Below are 13,069 nucleotides of genomic sequence, written 5' to 3' on the forward strand. Positions count from 1 at the left end.
ACTCCCCGTGCCATACCTCGAGGGCCAAAAGAATTTCTGCCTCTTTCTACCCCCCTTTTCGACCAGGTGGTCGAAAATGGCTTTTAATGATGTTTCATCTCTGTTGCCATATGACGCTGGCAACTCGTCACCGAATCTCTGGCAAGCCTGACTCCTCCGTAAGAACGAACACCTCTTTCCATCTCAAATTCTATCCAGCCAGCAAAGCAGCTGAGGAGGAGAAGGAACAGCGAGAACGGCGAAAACAGCGAAAGCAGAGACCAAGCAGCAAACTAGCAAACTAGCCTAAAAGGACGACGAAGACGACGAAGAGGACAAGGATGAATGCTAGAGTCTCGAAATCCGAGAAAACCTCGGCCATCCAACCTTAAACGACCCATTTTAGTCCCGCATCTCGGCCTTCATGTCGGATATTTCCGATTCGCCCTTGGGACCCGCGTCACCCGGGTCAGCCGTGTCGGCCGGGTCAGCCAGGTCGAGGGCCACGATCGGAGCTGAGTTGGAGCGAGCGCCCTCGGCTGCCGAGGAGGGCGAAGTGGTGGCAGCGGGCTTGAATATCGTGGCGGATTACGTGTCGGACGTGAGTTCCGTGGACTTGTCCGGACCGGAGGACGGTGAATGCGATAGCGATCCGGCACCTGCCTTGACCGGAGCCGAGTTGCCCGTGTCCAGTCGGCCCATTAGTCCGGCAGCGCCCAGTGAGTTGGTCATTCTCCCGCCCACTCAGTTCAACGACCATCCCATCTCGCCCCCGGATTTGCCTTCGCGGAGGATCTTGTCGCCGGCGGCCGAGATCATTAACTCGCCCGAAGTCTCACCTATCGAGAGCGAGGACGAGCCGTTGCCGTTGGCTTTGGAAGAAGAAGACGAAGCGGAGGAGGGTGAGGCTCCGGTGGAGAACTCGGTGGCACCACCGCCCAACGAGGTTCAAAGTCCAAATATGAATCGCCATCACTCGCCTGCTCCGCGTGTGCCGCGGAATCCCTTGGCCGATTTTCGGACCGAGAGCGTCTCACCCGTGCCTTTGTCTTCGTCCGGCGGGCATCATAAGAACGGGCGAGGCAAGAAGAAGAAGAGTAAGAAGGAGAAGAAGAAGAGCAAAAAGAAGAAGCGGAAACACCACGATCACGATCCTGCCCACATTGCTACTGCCGCCAGTCCTTTGGGCAGTCCGGTCAGTTCGGATAATAACGATTTTGGGCCGGGTGTGGGCGCGCCTAGTCCTGTGTCCTCGCCCGAGGCCCGCCACGCCCGTCGGGTGAGTCGACCGCTGGCCGGAGAACCCCCCTATGTCCTGGATCAAGAAGAGGAACATGAGCTCCCGCCTTTGATGCCGGACGCGGGCGGATATCGACGATCCAAGAGCCAGAGCAACGGGCGCTCCATCTCGCCCGAGATTGGGTCCCATTACCGTCGAAGACCGCCCCGTACCCCGCCCGAACCGATCGATAGCGATAGCCGACATTCATACAGAAGTGGAGCCAAAACGCCCGTTTATGGCGACTCCAAGCCGCCCTCACCGCCCGAGCCCTATCCCGGCGATGACGAGCATTGTCCGGAAGACATGGTTGTAGATAGGGTAAGTCCGGGCGGGCCTGGTGGGCCGCGCACCCCACCCATGATGCCTATGGGTCGTATGTCCGCGGGGCCGAGAACTCCCCCTTCCGAGACGCCACCTGGCTCGCCTTACACAGCCGGAAGGAATAGCAAACGTCGGAGGTCCCCGCCCCCGCTCGATGACATGGACATCACGCCGCCCAAGCGATCCAGACGGTCACGTGACCGTTCTCGAGATCGGCGGCGAAAGCGCTCGCCAGACAGATATCGTTCTCCTGGGTAAGCCGTCATTGAAAGTGAAATGTATTTTCAGACTTAGAATTACGTCTGAGGGCTGAGTAGTTTTGTACGAACCCAGGTCGTATTACAGTTATTCGACCCATTAAGTATGGAATTGGCTCATCCCTGGCAATATTTCAGGATATCGGACATCAAAAGTAACTCCTCAGATACTGAATCTAGTTGATGGAGTGTATTGGTAGAGAGTTGGCTTTTCATTATGCTTCCCTGAACTCGATCCCTGGCTTGTCGTGGCCAAGTATCTTTGTGATGTGTTTATATTTACATCAATTGGTGTGAGGCAAGATTTGGTATTGACCGCCATAATGGAGCAGAAAACTCTCTTCATTGAGGACAGCCCTACCGAGCCCTACCGAGAGAGGGAAAGCTACCGTCTCCTCGGTCCGTCACACTTTTATACACTTTGACACTCATTCATACAGTTTGAAAGCTTAACTACCGAATGCTTCAACATACTTGGAATCTTATGGAAATGATCAAGACGTTTGAAATATCTTTTATATTTCGTTTCAGACGTCGTGATAGGCGGGACTCCAGGAGTCCGTACTCGGCTATGCGAAGACATTCAGATTCCCGGTCTCCTCCGTCTCGAAATCGTCGGAGTGGTCGTCGATCGCCTCGTCATTCGCCCATTCGAGAATCCAGTCGTGATTATCGAGGTCATCGGGGCGACTCGTCGACGCGACGGGACCGCAGTAATCGCAACCCTGTTCCGAGTAGCAATCCTCCTCGTGAAATGTCCAACATGCAAGCCACTACTCTCTTCGCCGAGATCCTGAAGAAGAAGCACCTACGAGAAAAGCTTCAACAGAGACAAAGTTTGAGACGCGAGAAGAGTAACGAATTGACTGTTCTGGACGATAAATCCCAAAGCCCTTTTGGCTCAGGTGAGGATCGCTTTTATGGGCCACCTCGGGGCTCCGGAGGCTATTGTGTCGAAGAGTGTTTCTACAATGAAGTGGAGAGCGCAAATGAACCTTGAGGTCTGGACGGAGTTCTAGAACAGCTGATAGTATACGTTTCAAGTTTTATCGAACTCTGTCTTACAAATCTATTCCATTTCATTATTGATGACATATAATACTAATTTGGTCGTAATTCTAGGTCGCATAGCGCCGTCTCAAATGAATGCCGGTCATCCCTACAATAGCATACCGGTCGGGGTCCCGGCTCCACTTCTCCCGGTTCAATCGACGCCCAATCGTCTTATGCCTCAAACAGCTCACCCGCAGGCCAATGGAGATTATGCGGGCAGACCCTCCACGGGCCATACGGCGGGTTCCAGTCAAGGGTCAACTCGCCCGCCCTTACCTGGGAGTGGAATCAAACCTCATAGACCAAGTGAGTATAAGACATGAAACAAATCGACGAGACCCTCATCCATTTTCAATATCAAGGTGTTGGTGGAATGCTTCAACTTGCAACGACTAGTGGAGAAAAGGGACCTCCGACAAAGGGTATTCAGAAATATTTGGTTCAAGTGTGTCGTGTTTGCTTTTGCGCGGAAATTCGTCTAGTTCTGGTTTCGTCGTGCGACATCTTGTCCATTCCTCCATTCCTGATGAGTGAAAATGCTCCCTTTGAATGTTTTACGCAGGACGTCACCTTTTGTCGTAAAAGAAGACATCTTGCAAGAGTGTTTGAAGTAACATCAAAGAAATCTCAAACCACATGCATAATAATCACCTTATAGTCGAAATCATGTGACAAACACAATTCTGGGCACGTCGAATTAGTTCTGTGTCCTTTCTTCCTTCCTTCCCCAATGTTGACTGTTCATTGAATCTTCTCTCGCTTGTAGGTGCCCTTCCACTACCCCCGGGTTCCACGGACGTGGCCCTCGTCAAAGATGCGTCGGCCTCGAAACAGGTGGGAGGTCCGACGAAACGCAGGTCCAAGATCCTCAACATGCCCATGCCTCCGGTGTCGACGTCGCCCTCTCAAGATGACGAGGCCACCAATGGCAAAGGGGGCGGGAAGCGACGCAAGCCCAAGGTGATTGGCAAGCTCCCGCCCACCAAGATGTCCGAGGACGGTACGGATTGGGGGGAGCGTTGTATCGATCTGTATGAGATCGTGGACAAAGTGGGCGAAGGCACCTACGGTGAAGTGTTCAAGTCCGTGTTCAAGAACTCCATGGAGACGGACACGCAGGAGCAGTTCGCGCTCAAGAAAGTGCGCTTGGAGAACGAGAAGGAGGGCTTCCCAATCACGGCCGTGCGCGAAATCAAGATCCTGCGCCAATTGCGCCACAAGAACATAATCAATCTCAAAGAGATCGTGACCGACAAACAAGAGGCCGTGGATTTCCGCAAGGACAAGGGCTCATTCTACTTGGTGTTTGAGTTCATGGACCACGACCTCATGGGCCTGCTCGATTCGGGCTTGGTGGACTTTAGTGAGAAGCTCAATGCCTCCATTATGAAACAGTTGCTGGACGGCCTGAGCTATTGTCATAACCGCAATTTCCTTCATCGTGATATCAAGTGCTCCAACATCCTCATCAACAATCGGGGCCAAGTCAAGCTGGCCGACTTTGGATTAGCCAGATTATACAATGTAAGGCCACTGCCAAAGCCTCCATGTCTTGTATCAGCACGTGCATATTCGTCTATTCGTCTTCATGGTTTTTCTATTTTTTTTTTTTTTTGGTGGTAGGCCGAGGACAAGCAGCGCCCATATACGAATAAAGTGATCACCCTGTGGTATCGACCCCCGGAGCTCCTCTTGGGCGAGGAACGCTACGGTACCTCCATTGATGTCTGGTCTTGCGGATGCATCCTTGGAGAGCTCTTTGTCAAGAAGCCATTGTTTCAGGTATGAAAGAGGGTACCAGGTTCGTCACTTGACAGATCTTCATCTCGATTGATGAGAAGTCTTAACAGTTCATATTTCACTTCAAGTGATGCAGGGACCTCTCGTTATTAGCTAGAATTGAATTTGGTTGATGATGATAGTACATTTACATCCAAATGGAAGAACTTATTATAGGTGTCTTTAAAGGGGCGGGGGGAGGGAGAATTATTTTTAAAGTTTCACCAATGACAATTATGATTGTGGCTTTGATTAGGGTCGCAAGTTACCTGATCGCAATGTACGATTTTGAAGCAATTTGATGATCCATGCATCACACTCAATTGCATTTGAACGATTGTGTGTGAAAAGAAATTCAACGGAAGTGCGAGAGTTTTAATGACATGCTTGATGGTTTTTCTGGATACATCTGTTAAAAAAAAAATTTCTCACCCCTTCACTCCCATGATGTCCAACTAGGCGAAATAGTAATGACAAGGGTACTAATCAGGATGTCCCCCTATGCTCTCAGGCCAATGAGGAATTTGCTCAGCTCATGGTGATATCTCGTCTCTGTGGGACGCCTTGTCCGGCCAACTGGCCGAATGTGATCAATTTGCCCGGCTTTGCTCATCTCAAACCCAAGAAACAATATCGACGTCGTGTGCGCGAGGAGTTTGCACCCATCATGCCCAACTCGGCCCTCGATCTATTGGATCGTATGCTCGCCCTGGATCCGGCCAAGCGGATATCCTCCTCGGATGCCCTCAAGTGCGATTGGCTCCGAGATGTTGATCCATCCAAGTACGTGCAATCGAGAGCCTCTATTACTAGAGCGCTAATAGGCAGCTAGGAGTATGCTATGGCAGCAGCTATGGAGGAGTAATGATAACCCATTGATCTGCACGTGGAGTAGAGTTCAAAGAGGATTTCAAATGAGCAATTGGTTTTCTTTGGTGTCGGAAAGAAGAGAAAGGCGCTCTCAAATTTTTGCTCAACGTGCCGATCAATTTCAAACCCGCCCTCTAGTAATGCCATTTCTAGTTTAGGTATTGTTTGCTGTTTGAAAAATGTGTTTTTTAAATTTGTTTTCGTCGAGCTAAACGTCGAAAGTTTGAAGGCAGTTGCTGCGAATGACTCATGCCTATTTGTGGGCGCTTCTTGGCCTTATTTTCAAGATAGTGAGGGCACTAAAAAACAAAATACAAGTCTTCAGATTGGACAAAAAGCGGGGCTCTTCCACTGGGCTCTGAAAAGACATTTATTAAAATAGGAAACTTGTGAGAGTAGCAAAAATAAGTCCAAAAACTTCTTTGACAGGCTTTGAAGTATTCTCTGTGTTTGTTTATGAGTCAAGATATTGCTTTCTAAAAGATATAATGTCAATAATAAATGACCTGGAACTCTAATTGAATCCCTTAACAACGAACTATTGAGCCCCGAAAGTTCAAGTGACCTCCCAAAAAATGGTGATGACGTCATCATCTTTACCCGGTTCAATGTCTCAATACAAAATGTTACAAAATCCGTAAAAAAAAAAAATATGCGTAAATGTGTGATCTTGCGTCATGTATCCACTCCTACGCATTGGCTTAGCGGATCCAGAAGAAAGCTGATCAGAGCTCTTGGAACCCACCCTCAGTTGGACTTGTTCTTGGTCCAAGCTTCGCATGGATGGACTGATTCAATCCTATTTTGTAATCGCATACCCCTCTGTCTTTGTAGAATGCCTCCGCCCGAACTTCCGCAGTATCAAGATTGTCACGAGCTTTGGAGCAAGAAACGTCGACGCCAGCAACGGGAACAGCTGGCAGCGGCCACCACCTCCTCCACCACCAACAACACCACTGCCAATACCTCGTCGTCCTCTTCACAAGGCCCCGGGGGTGGTGGGCCCTCGGGCACGGATTCCGGCCCGCAAGGCTTGAATACCGATGGCAGCAGTGCCAAAAACTCGGTGTCCGCACCCAGCTCCGATAAACTCAATGAGGATAGCATGCCAGGGTAAGTCAGAGAGAGGCTTAGTAGATCACCCACTACCACTACTCGAGGGATCAAAATGGGAAGAGTTTCTATTCGCGCTATATACACACTCACACTAACCGACGATATATGATCCATTGATTGTTGGAAATGAGCTCGCCCACACAAAATGATGCCCACCCCCCAACCCCCCTCCCTCTTTCTCGCTCTCACATTGTCTTCTCCCCACCCCCCACCCCATCCCCTTTCATACACACAACAACCTCTTCCCCTCTCCAGAAAGAACCATGAAGTGCTGACCACGAGGAGGAATGTGATTGTATAGTAGTAGTATGTGAAATAAACGCCTACTATTTTGTTCTTACGTACTCCATGAATCAATCCGTCATCATCGCCTCCGTTGATTTATCCGGGTTCCAAATCGAGTGGAGTTATCATGTCATCCAGAGGAAAAAGAAGAGCTTGAAACAAAGAGGGTACCAACTGGTAGGAGGGTGAAATCGGTTCATTAAAAGTTTCATTAAAGGTTTTTTTTTTTAATCATTTTCAAATAGGTAAGCAAGCAAGCGGATCTTCATTGATATTTAGGAAATTCATCTTGACTCTTGAAGTGGACAAGAAGGAATGAAAATACAAAAAGCAAGCCAGATTCATAAAGTTCAAGAGATTATTTTTCCAGTAGGCCAACAAAAAAAATCATGACGATTCACAATGGCTGGGAAGAGCAATATACAGGCCTTAAAATTGAAATTTTAAGGTTGCCTTAAGGTTAAAAGCCATTCGGAATGTCTGTTCCATGTTTGAAACCAGTAAAATTTTGAGTAAAAATAGCATTGGAAAGCTCTTGACCGATGAATATTTTAATTAAAAACTGCCTACTCAGCCGAGATCAAATGTGGAAATTGCTATTCGTGTTGAAATCTATACTTTTTCGCATCATTTTGATCTTTCGTCATCAAATAGTAGAGATGAAAGCTTTTTTAATGACATTAAAGTAAGTGCTTGGGAAAGCCTAGAAATCGGCAATGATTCAAATGTTTGTTGGTGAACAATAGAATTTCATGTTATTTATGAGTGGTCTGAGTAATAAAGCCACAATCTCAATATGAAAAATCACTTGATAGATTCTCTAGGTTCACTTATGAATTTAGGAATAGAATAGTTTTTGAAAGTGATATCATGAGATTTGTTATTAAAACCAGATATTTTGATTCGTTCCGGTTAGCTTAGTTGCTATTGCTAACGTTGCAATTAAGATTTTTGAAAAATCTGTTTTTGGGTATTGAGGTTTTGCTATAGAAAAATTATCTTATTTTGCTCCTCCAAAATAAATCCTTTAGAATATATAATGTTCATTTTGATGTAATATCTTGTCCGTCTTCGGGCTTCATCCACAAAAAGGCACGGCCAATCTAATGTCACAAATACTGCAAAACTTGATGTGGATAATAAATAAGAAGAAGATTAACCAAGGACGCCATCTGAAAACTAGCATTCTATGTAACTCACTCGCACATTTTTTAGACCAAAATGGAATTTTAGGCGAATCATAAAAAAGTACATCTTCAAGTACTTAAAATGGTGACGCAGCAAAAACTCATTAATTAACATTAATTAATTAACAACCTTCTCTGGAAATTGGGACGTGCCTTTTTAAGCGAAAGTAAAAGAATTTTTGAAACTCGCAAGTCAATTTTGGCAACATTCTTGTTCAGAAAGACTTTAGAACTCGATTCAAAGTCGTTGCTTCAGCGTCCAGAAATAATAGGATGATAATTTATTTACTGTACCCGGACAGATGTTTTGAATGGATTCAAGGCCCAAGAAAGCTCGAGAGATTTGAGTCATTATGTAGAATTAGTTTGAACTCCCCAAGAGTCAAAGATGAAGAGAGGACGAATCCCAGCAGTACTTAATTTGGTCCTTGTCCACCAATTTCAAGACATTTTTATGTTCAATAATGGTCAAAAGTTGTTGTAAGTGTGGAAACATTCACAATTGCAAAGACGTTTTACACGGTTGGAATTGCACCACCCATAACTTCATAAGTGGCAAAGCGCTTCCACTGTTGATTATTGAAAAATATGAGTTATGCGACGTTTGGAAATGGGGTGCACACTTTATGAAGACACATTAGAATCTTGCTACGAGTTTTTATTCACGTATTCTGTGATCCACTTGGCTTAGATTATTCAAATAAAAAATTGACAATAAGTAGTTTATCCCGGACTTTTTTCGTTGACCTGGACCTATTATCTTAGATCATAAATCTTAAACCCCCCAAATAGTATTCTCAACAGGAACGTGTGAATCCACATCACTGATTCTTAAATCACGATAATGGTTTTTCGAGTCAAATTTGAAATGATTATATTTTCAAAGTCGTACTTAGGAGTGCACTTGTCAAATGACTTGTGAATGTACTCGAAATTAGCTCGGATCAATTATTAAATGATGATTTCAAGGAGCTACGAGATCGCATCCCAATATTGACCCAAATACCGAAATTTCGGTGAGCACAACGTCGAGAATTCAAATTTAGGAGCGGAAACAATTCCAAAACGTTGGTTGGTTCTAAACCCAAATGCACTTCTCTACATCTTTAAGTGAGACGCTGATTATATGATGTGATGTCAACTTCAATTTTCAAGCATTCCCAAAATTTGTCCAATCAGTTCAATACGTAAAAAACCGAGTAATTCTTCCTAGCGCCATAAAACATTCAATGAGCCTATTAGACAATAACATCATACTTATGTACGTAGTTCACATAGAATATCCGAGTACCAATCCATGTCATCACCTCACAATGAACCGGTATGATTTTACTATAATTCCCCCCCTCCTTCTTGAAGCCCTCGTGTTCTCGGTCAGTGACTTCAGAGACCTCCGTCCTCAATTCCCACCCTTATTTTGCAGAGTGTTTGGGACGTCCTCCGTCTCACGTTCTACGAATTCGGCGGCGACTTCTCCTTCTGCCACTTCCTCGCTCTCCACGGGTGCTTCGTTGCGGCTCCTCGTCCCAAGTCAGAATAACAGCATTTCATCGCACCTCAGCACGATTCAGCGTCATCTGGAGGGTGGTTTCTCGTTGAAGGTCGAGTCCTTGCTTGGTCTTCAGCTGACTGATGAGGCTACCAAAGATCCCTTGGTTCAGGGTATGGTGGAATCGCTTATCAATCAGCTAAAACGTGCCTCGGATCTTCAAGCCAATAACAGATTGGACGACGAAAACGCTGCCAAATTGGACCCAAGTGCCATTGTGATATCGGGTAAGACGAAGTTTGTGGGGCCCCTCAATGCGTTTGAGTTAGTCAGCTCAGACTGGATGTAGAGATCTGAATGGAGAGATCCGAGAGGTTGATTGAGTTCAATCACAGACTTCTAGAAATATGGACTGCGAACGAGCTTCGCGCCAAATCGGCCTGCGCTTGGTCATAGCAACTCTGAGCCACTTTTAGAACTAAAGTGATAAAATAAGAAACGAAGAACTCGTCAATGAAAGGTTGGTCAGTTTTATATTTTATATCAATGATCAGTGGATATTTTCAATATTCGAATTTTCGTCCTGCTCCGTGGGCTGCTCCAGCGCCCCCTGGTGCCACAAAATCTGCACCTTTCCTACCAAATCTAGGCGATACTGCAACTGTTTTTAAATGAAATATTTTTATTGTCGCCTTTTTGTCATTACTCTTAGGGACAACGATTAATAGTTATTCATTCCCTCACTACAAATGACAAATAAGAAGAAATTCAATTTCTTTCTTTAAATCAAACTGATTAACAATTACAAGACGAAAAGAAATCCCTAGTGGCTCTTGATCTCTATTGAAGAGTCAAGCTTTGTGTTCGAAAAAAACGGTTGGGTCGAATCCAAAGATGTCGGATAAGCGGTTCATTTAAAGGGGAACTCAAAACGCACGATAACCTGAATCATGAATGTTCTAGTTTTGAATCAAAATATCTGCGCCTAGGTGCACATTTCATTCGAAGAACATGAAAATTGCTCGTTTGAAAAATTTCTGTGCTTCAAAATGTACTATAAACTCGTTAAATCCATGGAACTGGTGATCGAATTGAGTTGAGTTTTGCCGCTAGAGAAAGTTCAGGCCAGAGACGTTCGGGTCATTTGATTTAACAACTCGAAATGAAGGCGATTGGACTGGCGGGCAAGTAATTGATACTACTTGAATAAATAGTGTGCCGAAGTGTCTTTGTTTTGACTCAAAACTATGAAGTTCATGATTTAGGCCTTGGAAGTGCTAAAATAGCAAAAAAAACCGATTTATGGCCAAAACTAGAGCAAACTGTCAACATAGTCCAAACATCCCTCGACACGCAATTTTCCCCCTGACGGTAACAAGATAATGGAATCACCTGAATCTTCAGAATCATCTCTTATGACGAAATTAATGTATCAATAGGGCAGGTTTAATATTAAAACTAATAGAAACATGTTTAAANTATGGCCAAAACTAGAGCAAACTGTCAACATAGCCCAAACAGCCCTTGACACGCAATTTTCCCCCTGGCGGTAACAAGATAATGGAATCACCTGAATCTTCAAAATCATCCCTTATGACGAGATTAATGTATCAATAGGGCAGGTTTAATATTAAAACTAATAGAAACATGTTTAAAGACAGAGGTTACACTGTATGCGTAACAGCACATCAAACCTTCTTCGATCATCATATCCGATCAGATTGAACTATGAAAATGTCTTTTTTTGAAACATTGATTAACTATTTAAATAACTTGATTTTGCTAAACTTACTTTTATCTTATGTCAAGAACTAATATAGATCGGTAACGACCAAAATAAAACTCAATTTTAGGTTGAAGATTCAATGTTGAGCAAACTTTAAAAAACTTGTCAGTGTCAGGGACTGATTGAGCAATTAAACATGAACCAATGGCTATCAATGACGTTTTTAGAAATTCTTTCTCATACTGTGAATCTGGTGTTTTTGAACCATAAACTTGAATTACTGATTCTTCTTTTGGTAATTTTGCTCAGTCGTCTCAACCTTGGAATATCTTGAGATTATCTATATCATTTCATAAGCATAACTAACTTTGGCTTTTCACTAGGGATGGGGAAACAAATAGTTTTAAAATCAGGATTGCTAAAAAGCTGGGAAAGTTAAAGCACCAGCCTTTTCAACATAACTTAAAAGGTTAGGTTTGACCAAAATGGCAACCCTGGTTTGATCGAAGAAAAATTAGGATTACTTTTTGTGACTAACTAACGGGTTTTCAATATTCCGCTAGTGATGCCACATGCCACTGAGATTGTCAATTGGTAGCCCTAGTCGCAACCTCGCGTGATTATTTATTTAATCCCATCAGTACTTTTCGCGAACACATAAAAGGTTAAATGACAGAGTCATTGACTACACCCTTCGTTTGAGGGCAACAACGTTAGGAAAATTGCTCCTGTCTCTCTTTGTGCTCGTGGAAAATGAATAGAAATTATTTGTAGATAACGTTGATGATTGGCCAAGTTTCAAATATATGAAGTTTGAATTATTGCTCAATGTGTTTCACCCTGTAATATCAATCTCCTTATCAAAATTTTCACTGGCGCTTTTGCCCGATCTAGAGTTCGTTTCGGCCCAACATTTGACCTCTTTATGACTTTTTTGCCTTACCGAAGAAACCAAGTGACTCCTAAACTTCAAAAAATGCAAGCTTGCCCCAAAATGCAAGAATACAATTGGTCCCAAAATATTAGCTCTTGTTTTGCCCCGATATATTGGTGAATTGGAATACAATTTAATTTCAAAATTGATGAAAAATTAATCCCTGCAGTATGTTTGTCTTTCAGGCCCCAACTCTCAAACCAATGGGGATCAGGAGAATCAGACACGAAAAGAGGATGATCTGTTGACCGTTGGGGTTTCTTCGGCTTTAGTGAGACTCTTCGAGCATCATCAGCTTTCCGTGCCGAAGGATCTATTGGCCATGCTGTGACGTAAAGGGAATTTCAAAATGAAAAAGATAACCTTCTTTGTTATTGTATTCCTTGGCTGACCAATTGCCTTGCGTATGAATAGCACCTGCAATCTATTTGTCATCCAAAGCCGAATCTAGTTTCGCACTCCGATATGATTTGGACCGCGTTGTTATTTCTCGTTCATGTCGTTGGAAAACCAGTGGAAAAAGGTTCAAAATTCTTTTCAAGGTGATTAAAAAACATTTTCAAATGATTAACGTGGGGATAATGAAGATAAGTAGGACAAGAATAAAATCTGGGTTTGTACAAAACATGGAAAGGCAATGCCCAGGGCTTAACTTTAGTTACATACTCCGCCCGCAAAACTGTGTAACGTTAGCTTGTTGGATATCTTACATCCCAGGAACGCTAGTAGGAACGACGGAATTAAAACTAACTTCTTGCACGATGAAATGTGTATTTCTCTCTGAAGATGAC

General features: G+C 44.3%; 1 protein-coding gene across 2 annotated transcripts; it reads left to right on the forward strand.

The window, feature by feature from the left end:
* The first annotated feature begins 201 nt into the window (after positions 1 to 201).
* LOC131881815 (cyclin-dependent kinase 12-like) lies at positions 202 to 12,747 on the forward strand. Of its 2 annotated transcripts, XM_059228780.1 has the most exons (10): positions 202 to 1,836; positions 2,371 to 2,744; positions 2,962 to 3,198; positions 3,255 to 3,314; positions 3,659 to 4,416; positions 4,516 to 4,674; positions 5,183 to 5,454; positions 6,376 to 6,654; positions 9,553 to 9,905; positions 12,464 to 12,747. In XM_059228780.1, the coding sequence occupies exons 1-10, from the start codon at positions 404 to 406 to the stop codon at positions 12,607 to 12,609; spliced, it is 4,071 nt and encodes a 1,356-aa protein (XP_059084763.1). In that variant the 5' UTR covers positions 202 to 403; the 3' UTR covers positions 12,610 to 12,747. The 2 variants fall into 2 exon arrangements, with proteins under 2 accessions (XP_059084763.1, XP_059084764.1); XM_059228781.1 differs by lacking the exon at positions 3,255 to 3,314.
* The last annotated feature ends 322 nt before the right edge of the window (positions 12,748 to 13,069 follow it).

The sequence above is a fragment of the Tigriopus californicus genome, chromosome 6 (genome assembly GCF_007210705.1).
Source record: "Tigriopus californicus strain San Diego chromosome 6, Tcal_SD_v2.1, whole genome shotgun sequence".
NCBI lineage: Eukaryota > Metazoa > Arthropoda > Copepoda > Harpacticoida > Harpacticidae > Tigriopus > Tigriopus californicus.

What these genes read in the sequence shown, in the direction of transcription:
- LOC131881815 (XM_059228780.1), top strand. Translation starts at nt 404, where the DNA reads ATGTCGGATATTTCCGATTCGCCCTTGGGACCCGCGTCACCCGGGTCA. An exon ending in GACAGATATCGTTCTCCTGG is followed by an intron (nt 1,837 to 2,370) that starts GTAAGCCGTCAT and finishes ATTTCGTTTCAG; the next exon opens with ACGTCGTGATAGGCGGGACT. An exon ending in AAGTGCCATTGTGATATCGG is followed by an intron (nt 9,906 to 12,463) that starts GTAAGACGAAGT and finishes TTTGTCTTTCAG; the next exon opens with GCCCCAACTCTCAAACCAAT.